The sequence below is a fragment of the Antedon mediterranea genome, chromosome 2 (genome assembly GCF_964355755.1).
Source record: "Antedon mediterranea chromosome 2, ecAntMedi1.1, whole genome shotgun sequence".
NCBI lineage: Eukaryota > Metazoa > Echinodermata > Crinoidea > Comatulida > Antedonidae > Antedon > Antedon mediterranea.
Window position 1 is genome coordinate 15,861,832 of NC_092671.1, and position 20,669 is coordinate 15,882,500.

At 39.0% G+C, this 20,669-nt stretch overlaps 1 protein-coding gene, 2 long non-coding RNA genes and 1 other non-coding gene across 5 annotated transcripts; 2 read left to right on the forward strand and 2 right to left on the reverse strand.

Moving 5' to 3' along the window:
- The first annotated feature begins 4,253 nt into the window (after positions 1-4,253).
- LOC140039715 (uncharacterized) lies at positions 4,254-5,365 on the forward strand. Its single transcript, XR_011842564.1, has 2 exons — positions 4,254-4,565; positions 5,038-5,365. It is a non-coding gene; the product is annotated as an uncharacterized lncRNA (long non-coding RNA).
- LOC140039716 (uncharacterized) lies at positions 5,264-6,733 on the reverse strand. Its single transcript, XR_011842565.1, has 3 exons — positions 6,377-6,733; positions 5,864-6,006; positions 5,264-5,614 (listed from the first exon to the last, which is right to left on the reverse strand). It is a non-coding gene; the product is annotated as an uncharacterized lncRNA (long non-coding RNA).
- A 1,419-nt stretch (positions 6,734-8,152) lies between these two features.
- On the forward strand, positions 8,153-16,424 carry LOC140039717 (uncharacterized). 2 transcript variants are annotated; one of them, XM_072085332.1, is made up of 9 exons: positions 8,153-8,197; positions 8,346-8,424; positions 8,652-8,699; positions 8,926-9,039; positions 9,198-9,281; positions 14,234-14,302; positions 14,538-14,633; positions 15,691-15,789; positions 16,113-16,424. In XM_072085332.1, the coding sequence occupies exons 2-9, from the start codon at positions 8,361-8,363 to the stop codon at positions 16,157-16,159; spliced, it is 621 nt and encodes a 206-aa protein (XP_071941433.1). In that variant the 5' UTR covers positions 8,153-8,197; positions 8,346-8,360; the 3' UTR covers positions 16,160-16,424. The 2 variants fall into 2 exon arrangements, with proteins under 2 accessions (XP_071941433.1, XP_071941434.1); XM_072085333.1 differs by lacking the exon at positions 8,652-8,699.
- A 3,570-nt stretch (positions 16,425-19,994) lies between these two features.
- On the reverse strand, positions 19,995-20,150 carry LOC140041219 (5.8S ribosomal RNA). The gene has a single exon (XR_011842834.1). It is a non-coding gene; the product is annotated as a 5.8S ribosomal RNA (ribosomal RNA).
- Between the last annotated feature and the right edge of the window lie 519 nt (positions 20,151-20,669).

Below are 20,669 nucleotides of genomic sequence, written 5' to 3' on the forward strand. Positions count from 1 at the left end.
TGCACTTTCAAAAAAGAGAAAAAACAATATCATGACAAAACTGCCAAGTCGTTGAAACCGCTAACAAAGAACAGCCAAGATCATATGAAGTGCAGCTACCACAAACAATCCAAAGAAACAGACAGCACTTGCTTGCGGTAAAAGAACAACCATCAAACACCGCAACAGAAACTGAATCAACCATGAACGAACCTGAAGATAACACATACATGGAACCAACTCAACATAATGCACACATGACAGATGACCAAGAGAAAGAATTTCTCCCAAACATACAGACAAGAAGTGGCAGACTTGTCAAAACGCCAGCATACCTTAAAGACTATGAATGGTAACGCCATAAGGGCAGAATAATCCCTTGTTACCAGGATCGACCTTAGGATAGTCGATCCACCCAAAGGTCAAAGTTCTATTATTGCCTTCAAGAACGATTGTTGAAATTTGTTTTGTTTTTATCGTTGGTGTACAGTACTTTTCTGTAATTGTTTTTTAAATATTATAATGACAATATCATATTAACAAATGTTATTAGGCCTTAAACCAATACACCATTGAAACTGTTAAGCATATTGAATCAGTGTGATCTGCTATCAGTCACACTGATTAAATGCTATTGAAAGGAAGGAAAGATAACATCGATGTTCTTAAAGTCATTTTCATTGTTTATTAAAGTTGTTTATCATACGGGTCACGACATGCCGTCATACGATACCTCGACACGCACATGATCGTAAGAGTTAAAATAATAAACTGATTAGTATTAAAGCATCATTTGGTCTACTCATCTTATTTCTACAATAGTATGGGACAAAATTGTCCCATACTTCAAGATTCATTGATGTTGATTTCATCTTTTTGTCAATCACAGAACAAGAACCTAAGCCAATACGTGAGGCGGAAGAAGAAAAGAAATTATTATTATGATCAATTTGGGCCATACAGTCAGTGCCAGACAATTAGATGTCGCGCAATATTTAGTAAAACGATTGGTGAATGTAATTATTTACGGTAAAACTGTAAACTTAATGGAAATTTTTAATGTAAGCATTAAAATAGACTCTAATACACTGATTTTTTTTAAAGCTAGATTTTATGCAAACAGAGCAGATGCTAATAGGGTTATGGAATATAAATAATACACACAACATACATAAGTTGTGCACAAATCACTCGCCCTTCCCGGATGTAAAATTCATTTTAAATCAGAATATTTGTTATAATAGTATTTAAAAAACAAATCATAGCTATATAAAAGTACCATCACGTGGAATAGCTGCCAAATTACATGTCGACTTACAAAAGCGGCAAAACAGGAGGATGAGGATGGAGCACTGTAAATAATGTAGAAACATCGAGGAGCTCAATATCAAATGGCATGGAACTACCGCAGGAAATCGCGTTGGGATGTCAAAATTCTAAATTTCTAAAATGACATAAAATGGTACATTGGACTACGGTATGTAAAGGATGCGTCGCGTTGTTCATGATTTTATTTATTATTAGTGCAATACCGTAACGTTTTTCAATTATGCAAATTCTTTCGATAGGTTTTATTCATTCGAATTTTAACACAAATGCATGCATATTTTATTTTCTAACCTTTCTAACATATAACTGTTAGTATTAATATATTAAAAGGTATGCTTAATGAGATATATTAAAACACAGTTTACATTGGGCCTCATTTTAGTGGAATTGCATAACGGTACAACAAATCTATATATTGTCGACAAGGTAAGTAATTTTTTAAAAATTCATATCTATATTTAGATAACTTTAGTCCATTTTTTTTAAAGCTACACATTTATTCACAATTACATTTACAATATTTATAGTATCAGTTTGGTAACCATTTAAATGCATTTAAATGTACGGTGCATTCATGCCATTGCCAGAAAACATTAAAAAAATGATGTACAAAAAAACAAAAACAACATGGGTCGCCCACGACCGTTTAGCACCTCCCTGTGGGGAAAAGCGGGAAATTCACATAAAGCGCGACCACAATCTAAGTGACCACCACATAAAAGGACACGAGACTGTTTGTTCCCCGGAGGCACTATACCGATTATGAGCGACTCAGTAGGCCTATAATATGCATAATATTTATGTTTATTTCCCCACCCTACCTTTTTTTAGTATGTACTCAATATCATTTCTTTAGTTTCTTTTTTTAACAGAGTATTAGGATTTTAATTTATTGGTTTTATAGAGCGCGTTTCAAATATTTGGTCCGTTAATGAATATGGATCTATGACTTTATTGCAAGTCTGGAGAATGGTATGCACATTTTCGTTGAAATTCTAAGGGTTTTTTGCGCGTTCACTTTTTTTTACTTTGATCAAGATTTGACACAATTAGAGAGGTAATTTTCGAAGATGATATTGAGTCATGAAATATATTGCCTGTAACTTGTTTTTAACGGTTCGAGATAAACTGTTTTTATACAGTAGGCCTACAGACAATTCCGTTTGTATACTTATGTCTTATATTCACATTTCTTAGATTTCTCTCTGCGATGTTTCGATTGTCAACTATTCTAATATTCATGTTTTGTATGAAAGCGTCGAATTTTCTGGCGCAGCAGGTAAGAATATCGTAATTTCTTTAAAAATGCTGTGTTTACAGGTATTAAAGAGTTTTCAACTTTTTATATTCTGCCAATTAGTGACAATTTTCAAAAATGTCAAGATAAGTTACAAATTACAATTACAGATTATTTTTTTCCTCCATGGTCTGACTGAAGGTCGTCATCATCAAAGACTATGATGGCAGACCAATATTTTTTACAGATCGCATAAGTCTCTACACTATTCCATGGAATGCTGTGCATTAGAGCACTACCATCTAGAATGTAGAATGTGTTAGACTATTCATTGTTTCCATATGGCATCATGTTGGTTTATTAGCTGAAAGTATTGTAAGTTGGTTGTTTCAAAAAGTGCTGGTGGATAACAAAGTTCATGTTCAAAAACTTCCTTGTTGTCACCTCGAGTTTCCTCTGGAACTGTAGGATCGATGCACACATATTTGCCTCTATGTACTTTATTGCCAGGATCTTGAATACATTGCAAGACTTTCCGTCCAAAATATTCAATGCTTAATACCACATTGCCAATATTCCGAGTCACCTGCAGTAACTCCCGTGTCAATGGTATGAAGTCTCTGAGTCGTAACCAAATGGATTTTTTAATTGCTATTGTGTTCCTGACGTGTGACCATACGTTCTTATGTTGGCCGCTGCTGGAGTAACGCCCTGATACTATTGCGAGGCATTACATTCAGCGCAGATTTGGTCTGGATGTACTCATTCCTAAATCTCTTGTTTTCTTTGAGGCTTCTCATAGAAACCTTTTCAATCACCAGGTCTGTTGACAATCCAGCCCAGATGGTCCGAACGTCATACAACATGGAGGTCATTGTCAAACTGCTGTTGAACATCTTTGTATTTCTACTGGTTAAAAAATAGTTAAAATACTTACACATCCCAATATAAATACTGTAACCATGGCAACACAAATGCCATCTGGAAAAAATGGAATGTAGATCATCCAGAAGCAACAGGAACAGGAACTCATCTGCATCTTTAGCTGGTCATGTGTATCGCTTTTTTAACTGAAATGTTCACCCCAGGGTATTGTTGTTTACAGCGAAAACCACATTTTTAGCCAAAATTGACACATTATGTTGCGTTTTCCGAAAAAAATGACATGCTAAATAAAATGTTATGACTATAAGTTTGATATCACTGAATAGGAAATTTAATAAGCTTTCGGATGAAATAAATCACACTTGTATATAATGTATTTCAAATGGTTAAATATATGTAATTAATGGGGCATATTAATTTTGACTTCAAATAACCTTTATTGACCTCTGACCCCTTGACACAATGCTTGGATTTTCGGTGACTTTTAGTATGTCGTTCTACACTTTATATGGAATTCAAATATACTTGCTTTGTTACTATTGCAATTTGTGGTGGGTATATCATTAGATTGACTGGACTATATACCCAGGGAAGAGTGATATACCAATGAGTGTGATTTTTTAGGGTTAATTAGCTGCTTGTAGGCTATTTTTTTATATTTCATTTCATTTTAATACAAACAATATTTTTCAATTCCAAATTTAAAACATTAAAGATGTATTGTCCCCCTGAAAACATTTTTTTTTTAATATTTTTGTTGAATAGGCCATTTTAATTGCACATAAAAGTTATTCACTTTGAACTGAAATTGGATCGAAAAAAAAATGTTTTACTCGAGAAAATCGTAATTTAAAGCAAAAATTAACCAACCGGAAGCTATTTGTCTGGAAGACAAACGTGTTCCGGTTTAATTTAACCCTTGACCTGAGTTAGCTCATAAATATTCATATTGTATGGATACATCTTGTGGATGATGGTTCTCTCAACAAACAGCCAACAACGCGACGATAGCAATGCATAGAGAGAGTCGAGTAGTGACGCGAGACGATCTTGAAGAAAACACGAAAACTATAGCTAGCAGAATACTAAGTAGAACTGCAGTTGGTAACTTTGATGTTGAATCTTATTCATTTAGGTGAGTTTTTGTTTCGCTAGCAGGAGAGGCCTAGCTAGGCCTAGGCCCTAGGCCCGAGTTTTCTGCTACTGTATACTAGTCTACTACATACTAGTAGGCCTAGTACTAACTAGCACAACCACATGGCAGGCAGTCTCGAGTAGCCTTACTGCTGCCTCCTGTTTCTATAAGTAGAGGTAGTAGGCCTAGGCTAGGCAGTACACTACTAGCTAGGGCTAGACCACCACCAGGAGGGATGTATTTTTTTTTTATAATTTTGTTTGGCATCCTGATAAATTGGTTTAATTTGTTAGGATTTCAACTATCTATTCAGCAGAGAAAATTACCAAATAAATCTAAATATTGTTTTGAATGTTTACTGTACAGTATTTTAAAAATATTTTCTGCATCAAATGCAATAGGTTCAAATCAACATTTGCACAATTAACCATTTTATGCAGATATTTGACACAATTTTCTTCTTTTTTTTCAGGTATTAACATTGATTGAACAATAAGAGCAAGTGAAGTAGTGAGAAACACAAAATGTATCGGCAACATTCACAATTTATTGAAACATTTCTTACTATTAAAATGACACTTTGTAATGGATATGAGCGATCTTAGAAGACTATAGCTGCCGTAATTACTGCCACAATCAACACATTGATATTAGTAGACAAATTGACACAAAAAACAATACAGGAATTCAATAAGATATACTGTAACTGTATATAGGCCTATATATATTTTTTATTAACTCCTTTTGCAATGTAATATTTACAGTAACATTATGAAGTGTAAGTAAAATTGAAGAATTTATTCTGTGTACTGTTGTAGTAGTATTTTTTATTTATTGAATGTTATGTTTACAAAATAATATACTGTACAAATATTATTGCTTTATAAAAAAAATTATACAACATTTTACAAGCTGAACAGGAACATATTGGCCGAATGCAGCATCACAAATATTTTTCTTGCAATATCCAATCATATACAGAGTCTATCATCAGTTGTCTTTATGAAGTACAAATGTGACCTCTGTTCCAGTCTTCATCAGCTCAACGTCTTTAAATAAAAATGTTTAAATAATGATGTATAAATAAGTTAAATATTTCACAAAATCTAAAGTTTTTAATTTCGGCAAAGTACGAAAACCTGGAATTTGGTATTTATAAATAGGTCTAGATCATGCACATTTAGTGCAAAATGTGGGCTAGTGAAATTGCTTGCTTTGACAAATAAGTACACTAACTTTCTATGGTAAAACACATTACAACTAAGACTTAATAAAGAGAAAACAAATATTTGACTTACTAAAGTACAGAGTTACATGGTAAAGAACAGTAGTTTGTGTGGTAAAATGGCTAAGCTGGCTTTTCCCCTCTGTCTACTTGTACAGTGCTGCTGGAGGAAGGTTCTCAACTTCAGCCTTGTAAGTTGTATTGTAACCATTTTCCCTGAAAAAATGTTTGTTTTATTTTTATCATAAAAACTAGTTAAACAAGATTCAACTGTAAATTATGTATATGGTACAGCAGGCTGGCTGTATTTTCGGATTGATGGCCTAGCCTAGGCCAGTCTATGAAGAGTACAATGTATAGGGCCTAGCTGGGCATTTTCTGCAGAGACCCGATTGTCCCAGCAGCCTGCCTCCTCTACTACTACTACTACTACTAGCCTAGGCCTATGCATGTATTATTCTAGGCCTAGCCCTGAAAAAATCCCAGGCTAAGTTAATTAATTACCTTCCTGTTATTACAAACGTCTGTCTAGTTTGCGTTATATATATAATTATTATATTTAAAATAACCGTCTAGGCCTACTTACCGACAAATTAACAGCTTAGCTTTACATACGATCAGGGGAAACCCCCAGTCGAGTCGCGTCGTCGATCTGTGGGTGTTGTGTACACAACGTGCATCATCCATGTTTGTTAGATCAGATCCCAGCTGTGTCGATGCTCATTAACATATCATGCATATTTATGAGTTAGCTCTATCGGCCTAAATTTTGAGCTGACAAGTTGGGAAAATTGATTAACTTATTTTGCTTTTTTCTTAGCGAAATTAATAATTTTTTCGGATTTTTTTTCGGCGAAAGTGAACAACTTTATTATAGCTACAATATGGTCTATTCAAAATTTGATTTAATTGATCTTCATTTTTCATGTTTTGGGGGACAATACAACTTTAACAGAAATTTAAAGATTCTATAAAGCTTACATAGACAGTTTTGAACATCACTCGCATTTCCCGGATGTAGGAACTATTACCGTACCGTAGCAAATTGAGTTGGGATTTCAGGCAGAACTCACTGATTCTAATCTCTGACATATAAATTGTATATAATAAATCTAATAAATAAAGATCAAAACTATATGTGGCTTTTTTTCTTATATTTCTATTCATAAACTTTTTACAAAATACGACTTGAAAACCTGAGTCAACTTAATTGTTTGCACTGTGTACTAGAGAGTCACTCTTGTTTTTAAAATATTTTTTTAGTCGCGTGGACGCGACTCTATATAATAGTTCACTATGTCGGTCGGTCTGTTTGTCGGTCTGTCTGTCGGTCTGTCGGTCTGTCTGTCGGTCCGGTATCACTATGCGTGTTATCGCTTTCTGACCTTATCTTGATATCAGTTTAATCTAGCTAAGTCAATTTTTCACAGTATATTCCTTATGGCCAGGAATCGATGTGGTTATGTTTTCACGGTGCGCAATAAAAAATTACGCGGTCTACGCACGATTTAACGAAATCACGTTTGTAATCATATCTTCACAACCATGAATCACAATTAAATAAAATTTGGTACTCATAAATTTCAGGGCATAAATCATCATATGGCAATACAATTACGTGCGTAGCGCATGTAACGCATGCGTACGCGCGCTTAAAATTTTCAAAATTTATTTTCGATGAAATAAGAGTACGTTTCGGGCAATTTTAAGCGTTTACAAAATTGCCATGAGTGCGCAGATTTTTGCGCGCGCACTGCGCGTTAAATGTTATTACACACTCTTTTTGCCCGATTTCTGTTTTCTTGACTTACTTTTCAACTAGAAATTACGTTATACGAGCACGTCAAAAGTGACAGGCTACGCACGTGTAAATTAAAAAAATATAAATGTTTTTAAACATTTCAACATTTTTAAACATGTTCAGTAATTTCGGTCAGTATAGTTCACTATGTCGGTCTGTCTGTCGGTCTGTCTGTCGGTCCGGTATCACTATGCATTGTATCATACGACTTAATGGCTGTTGGCCTTGTTTTAAATTACCTCAATCGAATTAAAGTGGGAAGCGCAAACATCATCGATAAATATTGATTGTCAGCATATGTTGTTTAGAAGAGTCACCTTCTATAAAAAAAGGTTGTTAAACAAAAAATAAATGAAAAAAAAAAGAATAATTAAATAATAATTAATTAAAGAATAAATGGTATGTAATTTATTTGGCGTTTTATTATTCGAATTCTAAAACAGATGTATGTATATTTGTATTGCTAATCTTTCTATTATAACAGTTAGTGTTAATATATTTAAACTTATGCGTGATGAGATAATAAATACCAGTTTACATGGTCCACACCTTTTAGTCTACGGAGAGCTTGCGTAACGATACAAATTACCTGTATTAACGACTAAGGTGAGTAAACATTCTATTCAGATCTAATTAACAGTTTACATATTTACATTATTCTATGTTTTCAATATTGTTGTATTTGTGATCTATATTGTCATCATTCTTAACTTTTAAAATATTTGTTTTTCTTCACTTAATCCTCTTAATATAGACTTCTTTCTCCAAGATGTTTCGATTGTCAGTTATTCTATTTATGTTTTTGTATGTAACCGTCGAGTTGTCTAGCGCAGGTTAGTGAGAGTTACAGTTAAATCGTATTCTGGCAATTTAGACATAACCTACCAAAAGCTGAGGTTCGGTCAAGATGATTTACTGATATTATTATACATATATACGTATTTGGCCTACCTGGTCCAACTACTGAATAAACCGAAGGTTTGGTATAATAATAATAATATTAATTTGTAGTTAAATTGATTAATATTTCACATTTAAAATGTTACCTTTGTATCGCTAGCCAATCCATGTGATTACGGTGATGTGGAAGATGGAAATGTTAAATGTAGTAAGTCTTTACAATGATTAATCGTGTAGTCATATTTTGTAACCCATCCGCGGCCGTCGACGCACTACATCAATTTTTCTTTTTCGACCTTGATGGGAGCAAACATTGCTTTTCGCAATCATGTAGGTGCCTAATAAAGTATGGACCAGCATTAATCATATCTTTGATTATCTTGATAATAAAAGTTCTGTTATTATGATTTTTATCTATGTTTTTATTCTATTAGTCAATCCATGTGATGAAGGGGACAAATGTTTGGAATTTAGTAACACGGAATGTATGTTCATATATAGTATTAGTAGCATTGGATGTCAATCGATTAGGCGACGAAGTGATGGTGGTAAGTCGTTATAATGGTAATGAATAGGCCTATATAATAATATAGCCACCATCAATAGTCCCCTGTCAATGACAGGAGACACTCTTATATAATATAATAATATAGATATTTTTTCGATAGTTCTAGCTTCATTGATGCCGACTTTTTTTTTTTCATAGGAGATCCATGTGAGGGCGACCCATGTGGGCAACACCGATGTCTTTCCGAAGATGGATTTTATATCTGTATTGAGTCACTTGGAAGTAAGTTGTTCATATGTGTAACAACCTCTACTGTTGGGCGTAGGTTTCACTTGAACGATCAAATAAACAATCTCAGACAACTTGTAACGCATCAAACACTTTATTCAATTCTCAATGGCGATGGCCATGGCAACTTTCCGATGTGATGAAGATCACGAAAATGACGCTGATGATGATCAGCTATTGAATAAAGACTGACTTTACTGATGGTGATGATGGTTTCAAGTTTGTATCTCTTCTAGATAGACCTACGCATAGAACACATTATCTTTGTGAGCGGACATATTAGACAACTTTTAATTATAGAGGGCGCTAAACTAACAGGTGACCCAGAGCCATATATATAAATATAATTATGGCTCTGAGGTGACCGTAACATCCCGGCCCCTTAAAGGCGATTAAATCGAACCTTTACTATATATATACATATGTTACGGGTAACGACAAACAATAAAAGGTAATAAGTCAATAAGTCTCTTATAAAGTTCACATAAGTCAAAATTCAAATATATCACTGGCAAACATCTCACAATGTGCATGTCTAATCATTTCCGTTGACTTCTAGAAGTATGATCTTAGTGATTGATCTTACTAGAGTTCCAACCGACGTTTTCAATCTCACAGAACGCACCATTCCATCTGAATCATTCTGGAGCACTTCTATCACTCGAGCAAGCGGCCACGAGCATCGTGGAACCGATGGGTCATGAACCAAAACACAATGTCGCCATTCGCAACATTCTGCTGTTTCTTACACATCTGACGCCTTTGTTATTGGTCTCCCATTCACTATCGTTTCGACTTCACAGAAAAGCGTCTGCAATGTTTCATCGTTGATTGTTTGTTCTTCCATCAGCGAGCTGAGCACCTTGCGTACCGTGCGAATGCATCTTTCCCAAACCCCGCCTTGATGGGAAGCTGCCGGAGGATTGAATTTCCATTTCACGTGATTCTCCTAGAGGTACTGGTGTATCTGTCCTTGATTCCAATCATTAATGGCCGACCAAAGCTCCATAACAAAATTTCTTCCATTGTCAGACCGGATATGCTTCGGTACGCCTCTCCTAACGAAACGTCGATAAGCATTTAAGAATGAGTTTGTGTCCAATGATGATGCGACTTCCAGATGCACTGCTCTGATTGATAAGCAGGTAAAAATCACTCCATATCTTTTCAGTACTGATCTAGCATTTTTAACCTTAAATGGTCCAAAGCAATCAATCCCCACAAAGGTAAAAGGCGGGTGGGCTGGTGTAACTCTCTCAGCTGGCAGATCAGCCATTTTCTGATGTGCTGTCGGAGCATTTCTTCTTCTGCATTGAACGCATTTCCTACTGATCCCTTTGATCATTGTTCGTCCTCCTACTGGCCAGTAAATTTGCCTCAGCTCAGATAGAACATGATTCACGCCTGAGTGCCCAGTACAGTTGTGGTAGTGTCTTAAGATGAGTATAGTCAGATCACTGGACTTTGGTAGTATGATTTGATGTTTCAGATCTTCACTAACATTGGCCATACTCAGTCGACCTCCAACCTTCAATACACCATTTTCTAATTTCGGGTCCAACTTAATTAGTGGACTAGTTGACTTTATTGTCTTGCCTGTCTCTAAGCTTCTGAATTCCTCAGAATACGAACGCTTCTGGGCACGTCTGATGAGTACCAGTTCTGCCTCCTTCAGTTCATCTACTGAGAGAGGTTCCACTCACTCAGTGTCTTCCAACTTGAAAACTGTGAAGTTACGTTAGTTTATCCAGAGTGGTGTTGATTTCTGCCACAACTAACGCTGTTACGGCCTTCACTTCAGGGTCATTCATTCTGAGGGCGAGATCGTCTGACATCTCTGGCCACTAGGAATCATTTTGTGTGCGAAAATTTTGAACCGCAATACCACATTTCACTCATCATCATTTCCTCTGCCGTCATCCCACGGGAAGCTAGGTCGGCCGAATTTTCAGCTGAATTCACGAACCTCCATTGGTCCTTGTTCGTCCTACTTAGGATTGCCGAAACTCGATTTCCCACGTATGTTTTGAACCTGGTTTTGTCGTTGCTCAGATATCTGAGCACACATGTGCTGTCGGTCCAGCACACGGACTGGTCAATTTTAATTTCCTTAAGCTCTTCTCTTATCATTGTGTCCAAGCGTGCTGATAACAGTGCAGCCTTCAACTCCAGTCTGGGAATTGTTTGAGCTTTAAGAGGAGCCAATCTGGACTTTGCTGCAACAAGGGTGCGGTTTACGTTGCCAGATTCATCCTTCTGGTAGAGATATGATGCTGCTCCGTAACTTGTGGATGACGCATCTCCTAAGCTATGCAGTTCACGACGTACTACGGTCCCAAACTCTGCAGATTTGTAGCATCGTTGAATTCGAATAGTCTCCAACTTCTTCAGATCGGATAGCCACTGTTGCCATCTAGTCTTATATTCAATTGAGATTGTTGAATCCCAATCATAACCAAGTCGACAGAGCTCCTGCATCAATAACTTTGCCTTGAGGATAAACGGTGATACCAGCCCTAACGGGTCAAATACAGACGAAACAACTGACAGGATACCCCTTCGAGTCGCAGGCTTTGTTGTTGGAGATATGGTATATCCCAAGCTATCTTCACTGACAAACCAGCGAACACCCAAGGCACGTTGCTGGTCTCCACCACATAAGGAAACTGAGTTTGGATCTTCCTTATCTCTCAGCGTGCTCACTAGTTTACTCGAGTTTGAAACCCATTTCGTCAGGTTGAAGCCTCCTCTTGCCAGCAACTGTTTTACTTGAATGGCTATATCAATAGCACATTGTTCGTCGTCTGTCGCATATAGAAGACCGTCAACATAAAAATGCCTATCTGCTATCTGCGTGATTATTGGATCGTAGTCCTTTCCATGGTCCTTTATCGTTTTCTTCAACGCAAAGTTGGCGCAACTTGGAGATGATCGGACACCAAACAGGTGCACTAGCATCTGGTATTCCTGTGGGGCCTTCTTCAGATCTCCCATTTCCCACCACAAGTAGCGGAGAAAGTCTGAGTCCTGTTCCTTTACCTTGACCTGGTAAAACATTTTCTCAATATCGGCACAAGAGGCAACTGGAGAGCTACGGAATCTCATTAAAACTCCAACTAATGAATTGGTAAGGTCTGGTCCCTGGTTTAACTTGTCATTTAGGCATACTCCGTGAAACTTGGCAGAGCAGTCAAACACAACCCTTAGCTTTCCCGGTTTCTGCGGGTGTAAAACTGGGTGGTGCGGAAGATACCATTTTGGAATTGATCCATCGATGACCTCCGAAACCTTCCTTGTCCACTAACGTTTCCATAAATTCTGTGTACTTTCTGTGGGTGTCTGCAACGTTTCGAGTCGGCGCTCGGCCAATACACGATTGTTTGGTAATGTTGATGGGGAAGCCTTCCAAGGCATAGCAACATGGTAATGTCCATCATTGTATGTCACAGATTCCTCCATACTTGTTAATGCCTTCAATTCTTCTAACCGCTTCAAGTCTTCCTGTCTTCTAGCCACAGATCCCATACTACTACGAGAATTGGATGTCTTTGCCTTCCCTGCCACAGGCTGTACTACTTCCTTCTGCTTCCGACTTTCTATTTTCTGCATAAACAGTTTTTTCACAAAACCAATCATTGTCATGATCTTTCAGGGCATCTTCGTTAAGTGTGTTGCAATATTGGTCATTAGCCAGGATGATTGCTTCATAAGAAGTAATCCACTTTGTGTATCGTAATCTTGATTCTGTCACTGGCGGATTCTCATTCATATAGTTTCTCAGCTCCTCCGAACCTTTCTGTAGGTTCTTCCAGGCTATACCAAGAGCTTTATACTTCATTTCGGTAGCATATTCTTGTCCCTTGATAGTGGACTTGCGTTCTCGTTCATCTGATAACGCCATCGTACTTTAGAATATAAACTTGAAACTGTAACAGCCTCTACTGTTGGGCGTAGGTTTCACTTGAACGATCAAATAAACAATCTTTAGGTAACTTGTAATGCATCAAACACTTTATTCAATCTCAATGGCAATGGCCATGGCAACTTGCCGATGTGGTGAAAATCACGATAATGACGCTGATGATGATCAGCTATTGAATAAAGACTGACTTTACTGATGGTGATGATGGTTTCAAGTTTGTATCTCTTCTAGATAGACCTACGCATAGAACACATTATCTTTGTGAGCGGACATATTAGACAACTTTTAATTATAGAGGGCACTAAACTAACAGGTGAGCCGTACCAATATGACTGTGATATAGATTTATGCAATCATCACGGACTCGATACTTTTGTTTCATTGATTTTAACCATCCTAAAGTGGAACCCCTCTTTTGAGCACCCCTAATAAGGAAGAAGGGGACAGTTTATGGTGGTTATATCACAAAACAATAAACGACCAACCACAATTCAGGAAACATTCCTCAATAAGGGAGCAGATTGTTTTATTCCCGAAGATAAGTCTCCTTAACAGTGGCTCTACTGCATAAAATAGCCTAATAAGCTTTAAAGATGATGATGATGATGATGATGATGATGATGATGATGATGATAATGATGATGATGATTATGATGATGATGATGATGATGATGATCATGATGATCATGATCATGATGATGATGATCATGAAGATGATCATGATGATGATCATGATCATGATGATGATGATGATCATGATGTTGATGATGATGATGATGATGATGATGATCATGATAATGATGATGATCATGATGATGATAATAATAATAATAAAAATATAACAACAATAATAAATATAACAACAACAACAACAACAATAACAATAACAACAACAATAACAATAACAATAATAATAATTTGGATCGATTAATATTTCACATTTAAAATGTTAATTTATTTATTTATTTTTATTTTATTTTATTTCATCAAAAAAATAATAATAATTTTACCTTTGTATCGCTAGCCAATCCATGTGATAACAGTGCATGTGGAGATGACATGTGTCTGTTCGAAGATGGAAAAGTTAAATGTAGTAAGTCTTTACAATGATTAATCGTGTTGTCATATTTTGTAACCCATCCGCGGCCGTCGACGCACTATGTCAATTTTTCTTTTTCTACAATGATGGGAGCAAACATTGCTTTTCGCTAATCATGTAGGGGCCTATAAAAAGGATGGACCAGCATTAATCATATCTTTGATTATCTTGATAATTAAATTCTGTTATTATGATTTTAATCTATCTATGTTTTTATTCTTATTATTAGTCAATCAATGTGAAGAATGTTTGGAATTTAGTGACACAGAATGTATGTTCATAGATAGTACCCTTCGATGTAAATCGATTAGGCGAAGTGATAGTGGTAAGTCGTTATAATGGTAATGATATATTATACAGATATTGACTGCTTAGAGGTTAAATATAAGATTTGACATCCCCGAGGGAATGATATTAAGTTCGAGGGAATATATATTTCCCGAAGCGCCAGCTGAGGGAAATATATATTCCCCGAGAACTTAATATCATTCCCGAGGGGATGTCAAATCTTATATTTAACCGATATAAAAGGCAATATCTGTTATATTATATAGCCAAGAACAAGTCTGCTGGGTTGGGTGAAGCTAGGCTAGGCCTCCTATAGTATTTGTATTGTATTTAAAACAAGCCTGCCTAGACACCTTACCTTGCGAAGAATAATATACAGATAATTACTAATTAATGATTCCTTGGCAATAAAATATTCACTTAGGCCTAGGTCGTTTAAATTAACAGAAGAATTTCCATCAATAAGCCTATTAGTATTAATAATAATATTATCTTCTCTCGATCTTCGAGGAGCCGAATCACCGGATGTTCAGCGCGTACTAGTTACTAGGTTACTACCGTGAGTATTGACCAATCACAAACGGTGTTTCATCACATTTAGGGTGGACTTATAACAAATGAGGGCGCTATGTATGCATAGCTTAAATAGTTTAGAAGATTAATTTCTTCAAGCAAATTCCGTGGCCCAGCGGATGAAACGTTGTCTTGCGATGGAGTGACAATTCCACCCGAGTTCAAGATCGAGTAGATGACTTTTGTTTATTTATCGGCAAACTCGAGTGTTGCACACGAAAATTACACAGTCAATATCATCGTACTCGAGAATTTATATGATTAATGACAGGGGACACGATTATTACGCGAAAATTACACAGTCAATATCATCGTTCTCGAGGATATATACGATTTACGATCCTCGCAGCGGTAGTCATGTGATGCAGTTTCAACCAATCACGTTCGCGTATTTACATAGCCTATGTAATATAATAATATAGCCACAATAGTCCCCTATCAATGACAGGAGACACACTCTTATATAACGTTGATATTTTTTCGATAGTTCCAGCTTCATTGATGCCGACTTTTTTTCATAGGAGATCCATGTAAGAAAGACGACCCCGACGACAACCCATGTGGGCGACACCGATGTATTTCCGAAGATGGATTTTATATCTGTTTTGAGTCATTTGGAAGTAAGTTGTTCAAATGATTTTAACCATCATAAAGTGGGACCCCTCTTTTGAACACCTCTATTTAGGAGAAAGGGGACACTTTATGGATGTTATGTCACAAAACACTAACACGACCAACCACAGTTCAGGGGACATTCCTCATTAAGGAGGGCAGTTGTTTTTTTTAGTCCCTAAGATAAGTCTCCTTAACAGTGGCTCTACTGAAATCAACATGAGTGGCATGGAGTTGGTGATTGATGATGATAGATTGAATTTCTTGTAGAAATAGTTATCTGTACATAACGGACTGCCAAGTGAATACATTGATTCTGTTCTTATTACAGCCTCATTGTTTGCTGGCATGCAAGACCATAACAGGGCTAATGGATAATAAAAATAGACGTTTCGAAGAAGTAGAAAATAGATTATAGAAATAGATTATTTAGTATGTAGGCCTACGTTTTCCGGAGGTAATTTGTGTCTTCAATTTTTTTCGGTAATAAATAGTTAAACTGCGATATAACAAATAAGATTAATTGTAATTTATATTATGGATGTATAGGCCTACAATAAAAATGTCTCAAATAAAACTCTTTTATTATTTTCTATTCATTAGACCCGTCTAATATTCCTAGAATAAAAAGAATGTGCACATGCCGCCTAAAATCAAGAACTGCTGATATTTTATGATTCTTTCATCCATATTGAAAGAGATTCTTGTTTATTTACTGCTTAATGGTAACATTTCAAGTTTCATTTCAGCTGACTTAGGCAAAAACACAAAAAAACGATCTGAGCATGTGCAAATGTATATAAAAGCACCCAGATAATGTACAGAGGGCAGTATAAAGATATAAGCAGTGAGTTAGGCAGATCATAAGTCAGCTCTACTTAATTGCCTAAGTCACACGTCTGACTTAGGCAGAAACACAAAAAATATAGTATATTGATATTAGCAGTGAGTTAGGCAGATCATAAGTCAGCTCTCCTTAATTGCCTAAGTCACACAGCTGACTTAGGCAGAAACACAAAAAAATATAGTATATTGATATAAGCAGTGAGTTAGGCAGATCATAAGTCAGCTCTCCTTAATTGCCTAAGTTACACAGCTGACTTAGGCAGAAACACAAAAAATATAGTATATTGATATAAGCAGTGAGTTAGGCAGAAAAACAAAACAAAAATTATGACTTAGAGCTTTCTCAGGCGTATATATTTCCACGCGACGTACACAGCTGTCACTGAATGATAACTCATACAAAAAGTATATTTAACTCAACTAGAACTTTGATTCCTTGTAATTCGATTAATACATCTTTCTACCACTACCAGTCAAGCCTTAATATATTCTTTATCATCTTTCCGTTTATCTACTCTGATCTTATTCTCTCTTCTTTTTTAATATCTATTACATTCCACTTTTATACTGGACATGGAAATTTTAGGCTTCAGCGGAGGATAACATTTTCCCTCCAAAAATTATACGATTTTGATTGGCTAATAATAAGGCGGACCTGGTCTAAAGCATCCTTCTCTAAACACAGAGAATCACAACATCAATAATATGACACTAGCCTAGCCTAGCCTAGCCAAGCCTACGCTCAGACTATATCGGTTAGCAACGGAGGCCGGAAAAAATGGGAACTAAAAAAAAATCATCATCAAATTACACATTATCACCGGCTAACCGGCGGCGTCGTGCGCGCGTGTGCGTCATAATATTGAAGAAAAAAAAAATCATATCGCCTAGCATAGGCGAGCCTAGCCGAGCCGGGCCGGGCCAGAGACCAGGCCTAGGCTACAGACGGTGCGAGCTTAGGCGGGCCGGGCCTAGTCTAGCCTAGCCGGGTTTAGCCTAAAATAAATAAAGATTAAAAAAAAAAAAAAAAAACGAACCTTATTTCTAACCTTAAGAGAGTCATAGTTACTCCCGCCGTTTACCCGCGCTACAGAAATGAAGCAGAAAAGGCCAAGGATGAAGCAAAATCTCTCCTCCTAGTATGGTTAATATGGTTAATATGGTTAATATTAACAGATTTACCCGTCGTCATAAACAACGTTTTTTATACTGCAAGTAATGTTTCGAAGCATCTACCACCCACCACCGGTTTGCCCGTCTTGTGCGGACAAATCTCGCGGATCATGTAAGGTTTAGTTTCAGTAGATCGCAGCGAAACGGCTGCTCTGCTAGTCACGACACCTCGATCCATACCCAAGTCGTCTGCAACTGATTTTGCGCCTTTCTCGCAGAGGATGGATTCCTCCAAGCTACCGTGTAATTTGCATGCACGGGCAGGGTTCGGGGATCGCGCCCTACGCTTCAACGCTCACCGCAGCGACCCTCCTACTCGTCGGGGCTTACCTCCCGGGCGGGGGTTACCTCCTCTGCCCCGACGGCCGGGTATAGGCGGCACGCTCAGTGACATCCATTTTCAGGGCTAGTTGATTCGGCAGGTGAGTTGTTACACACTCCTTAGCGGATTCCGACTTCCATGGCCACCGTCCTGCTGTCTGTATCAACCAACACCTTTTCTGGGATCTGATGAGCGTCCCAATCGGGCGCCGTAACCCGACGTTCGGTTCATCCCGCAGCGCCAGTTCTACTTACCAAAAGTGGCCCACTGGGCACTCGCATTCGTTGCCCGGCTCCAATCGAGCCAGTCGGAATTCTTACCAATTTAAAGTTTGAGAATAGGTTGAGGTCGTTTCGGCCCCAAGGCCTCTAATCATTCGCTTTACCAGATAAAACTGCGTTCGAGCGCCAGCTATCCTGAGGGAAACTTCGGAGGGAACCAGCTACTAGATGGTTCGATTAGTCTTTCGCCCCTATACCCAAGTTTGACGATCGATTTGCACGTCAGAATCGCTGCGGACTTCCACCAGAGTTTCCTCTAGCTTCGTCCTGCTCAGGCATAGTTCACCATCTTTCGGGTCCTAACGCACACGCTCCTCCTCCGCCTCGCCGACAGAGCGATCGAGACGGGGCAGTGGTGCGCCCGCCGCCGAGCGACGGGATCCCACCTCGGCCAGACGGACTGGCCTTCACTTTCATTGCGCCTTCGGACTTCAAAGTCCCTACGACTCGCGGGCGTGTTAGACTCCTTGGTCCGTGTTTCAAGACGGGTCAGGTGGGCTACCGACCTCGCTGACCGACCCTGGGCGCCTGTTGAGACCGGACCTGCGCAGCCGAAAGCTGCACCGAAACGACACTGAGAACAGTCCCGCTCCGATCCAACTCGCGGGAGACAGGCGGCCCAGCCCTCCCGAAAGAGGGCAGACGCGGATTCCCTTCCTCGACCGGGCGTCCAGCCGCTGGAGATCGGCTATAAGCTCTCCCGGGCCGCGAACGACCGTGGGAGGAACCTGCCGATCGGCATTCTGGTGGACTACTGGCTGGTCGTCAGCTCTACGCACGCAAGAAGTGCACGCGACGGAGGCACGAGCCGTCACTCGGCCGGTCCTTGCGGATCCTGCAGAGAGACGGACGTGCTCCCGAACGCGCTGAATCTTTCGTGCCACATTGCGGGCCCACCCGTTTGCTTCTTAGCGGTTTCACGTACTTTTTAACTCTCTCTTCAAAGTTCTTTTCAACTTTCCCTCACGGTACTTGTTCGCTATCGGATTCGTGCCAGTATTTAGCCTTGGATGGAGTTTACCACCCGTCTTTGGGCTGCATTCCAAAACAACCCGACTCCTGAAAACCGTGGTCCGCACGCGGCCCAGGCCGTGGGGGCCTGACACCCTCTATGGGAAGGCCTCGATCAGAAGGACGTGAGCCCGAGCACACGCGCGGAGTAGGGCTTTCTTACGCCACATTTCCCGCGTACCGTTCAGGCACGGGGATTCGGCGCTGGGCTGTTCCCGCTTCACTCGCCGCTACTGAGGGAATCCTTGTTAGTTTCTTTTCCTCCGCTTAGTAATATGCTTAAATTCAGCGGGTATTCTCGCCCGATCTGAGGTCGAGTTGGTAGGTCTAGTGTGCCGTGTTGAGAGGCCAGGCCGATGCTTCTGCGCGGCTCCGAGAGATGGTGCTCGATCCGCGGGCGGAAGGTTCCCCTGCCAGTCCAACCGCCTCTTCCTCTCGGAGGGAAGCGGCTTGAGAAACACGCTGCATCTGAATTCACCCGGCTCGACAGGCTAAACGTGCAGCCGCCGTGCTCAGTCGGGCGCTGGTCCGCGTCCGTTCCGTCTTGTGTAAACGGAACGGGCGCGATGCGTCGCATTGCCGACCCTCAGACAGATGTGGTCCGGATCGCGAGGACCCGGGCCGCAATGTGCGTTCAAAGTATCGATGATCAATGTATCCTGCAATTCACATTAGTTAACGCAGCTGGCTGCGTTCTTCATCGACGCACGAGCCGAGTGATCCACCACTAAGAATTGTTCGCAACTTGCGTTTTAAACGCTTACAGAGTGCGACAAAAAAAAAAAAGATTTTCGTTTGAGAAAAAACAAAGAACGGGAGCGGAGGCGCCGGTCCGGGCGCGTCCTTCAAGCAGAGCCACCGAACCAGACCACGGGCGGCCCCGAAAAGCATCCCGAAAACCTTTGGAAGGTCGGGCGGTTTTCGCTAGTGCACTCTCAAGTTTGATTGGTTTTCGCCAGCCGGTCGCTTACCGTCCGGCCCGCGATTTTTTTTTTCGTACATAAGTTGGGGACCCCCTCATGAAACGTCACAAAATAAACATGCATAATTCATCAGTTAATTAATGTTCTTGTTCCGTGTGCACCCAAGCGTATAGCAACAAGAAGCGATTACACAAGTGCGGTACGATTCTAGGCCTATCTCCGCGCTGTTGTTGCGGCGTGCGATTTCATAGAAGAATAGCGGCGTTTTGTGTGGATTGTCGAAATAATCAGCCTTTAGTTTATGATAGTGTTTTTAATATAATTTATTACTA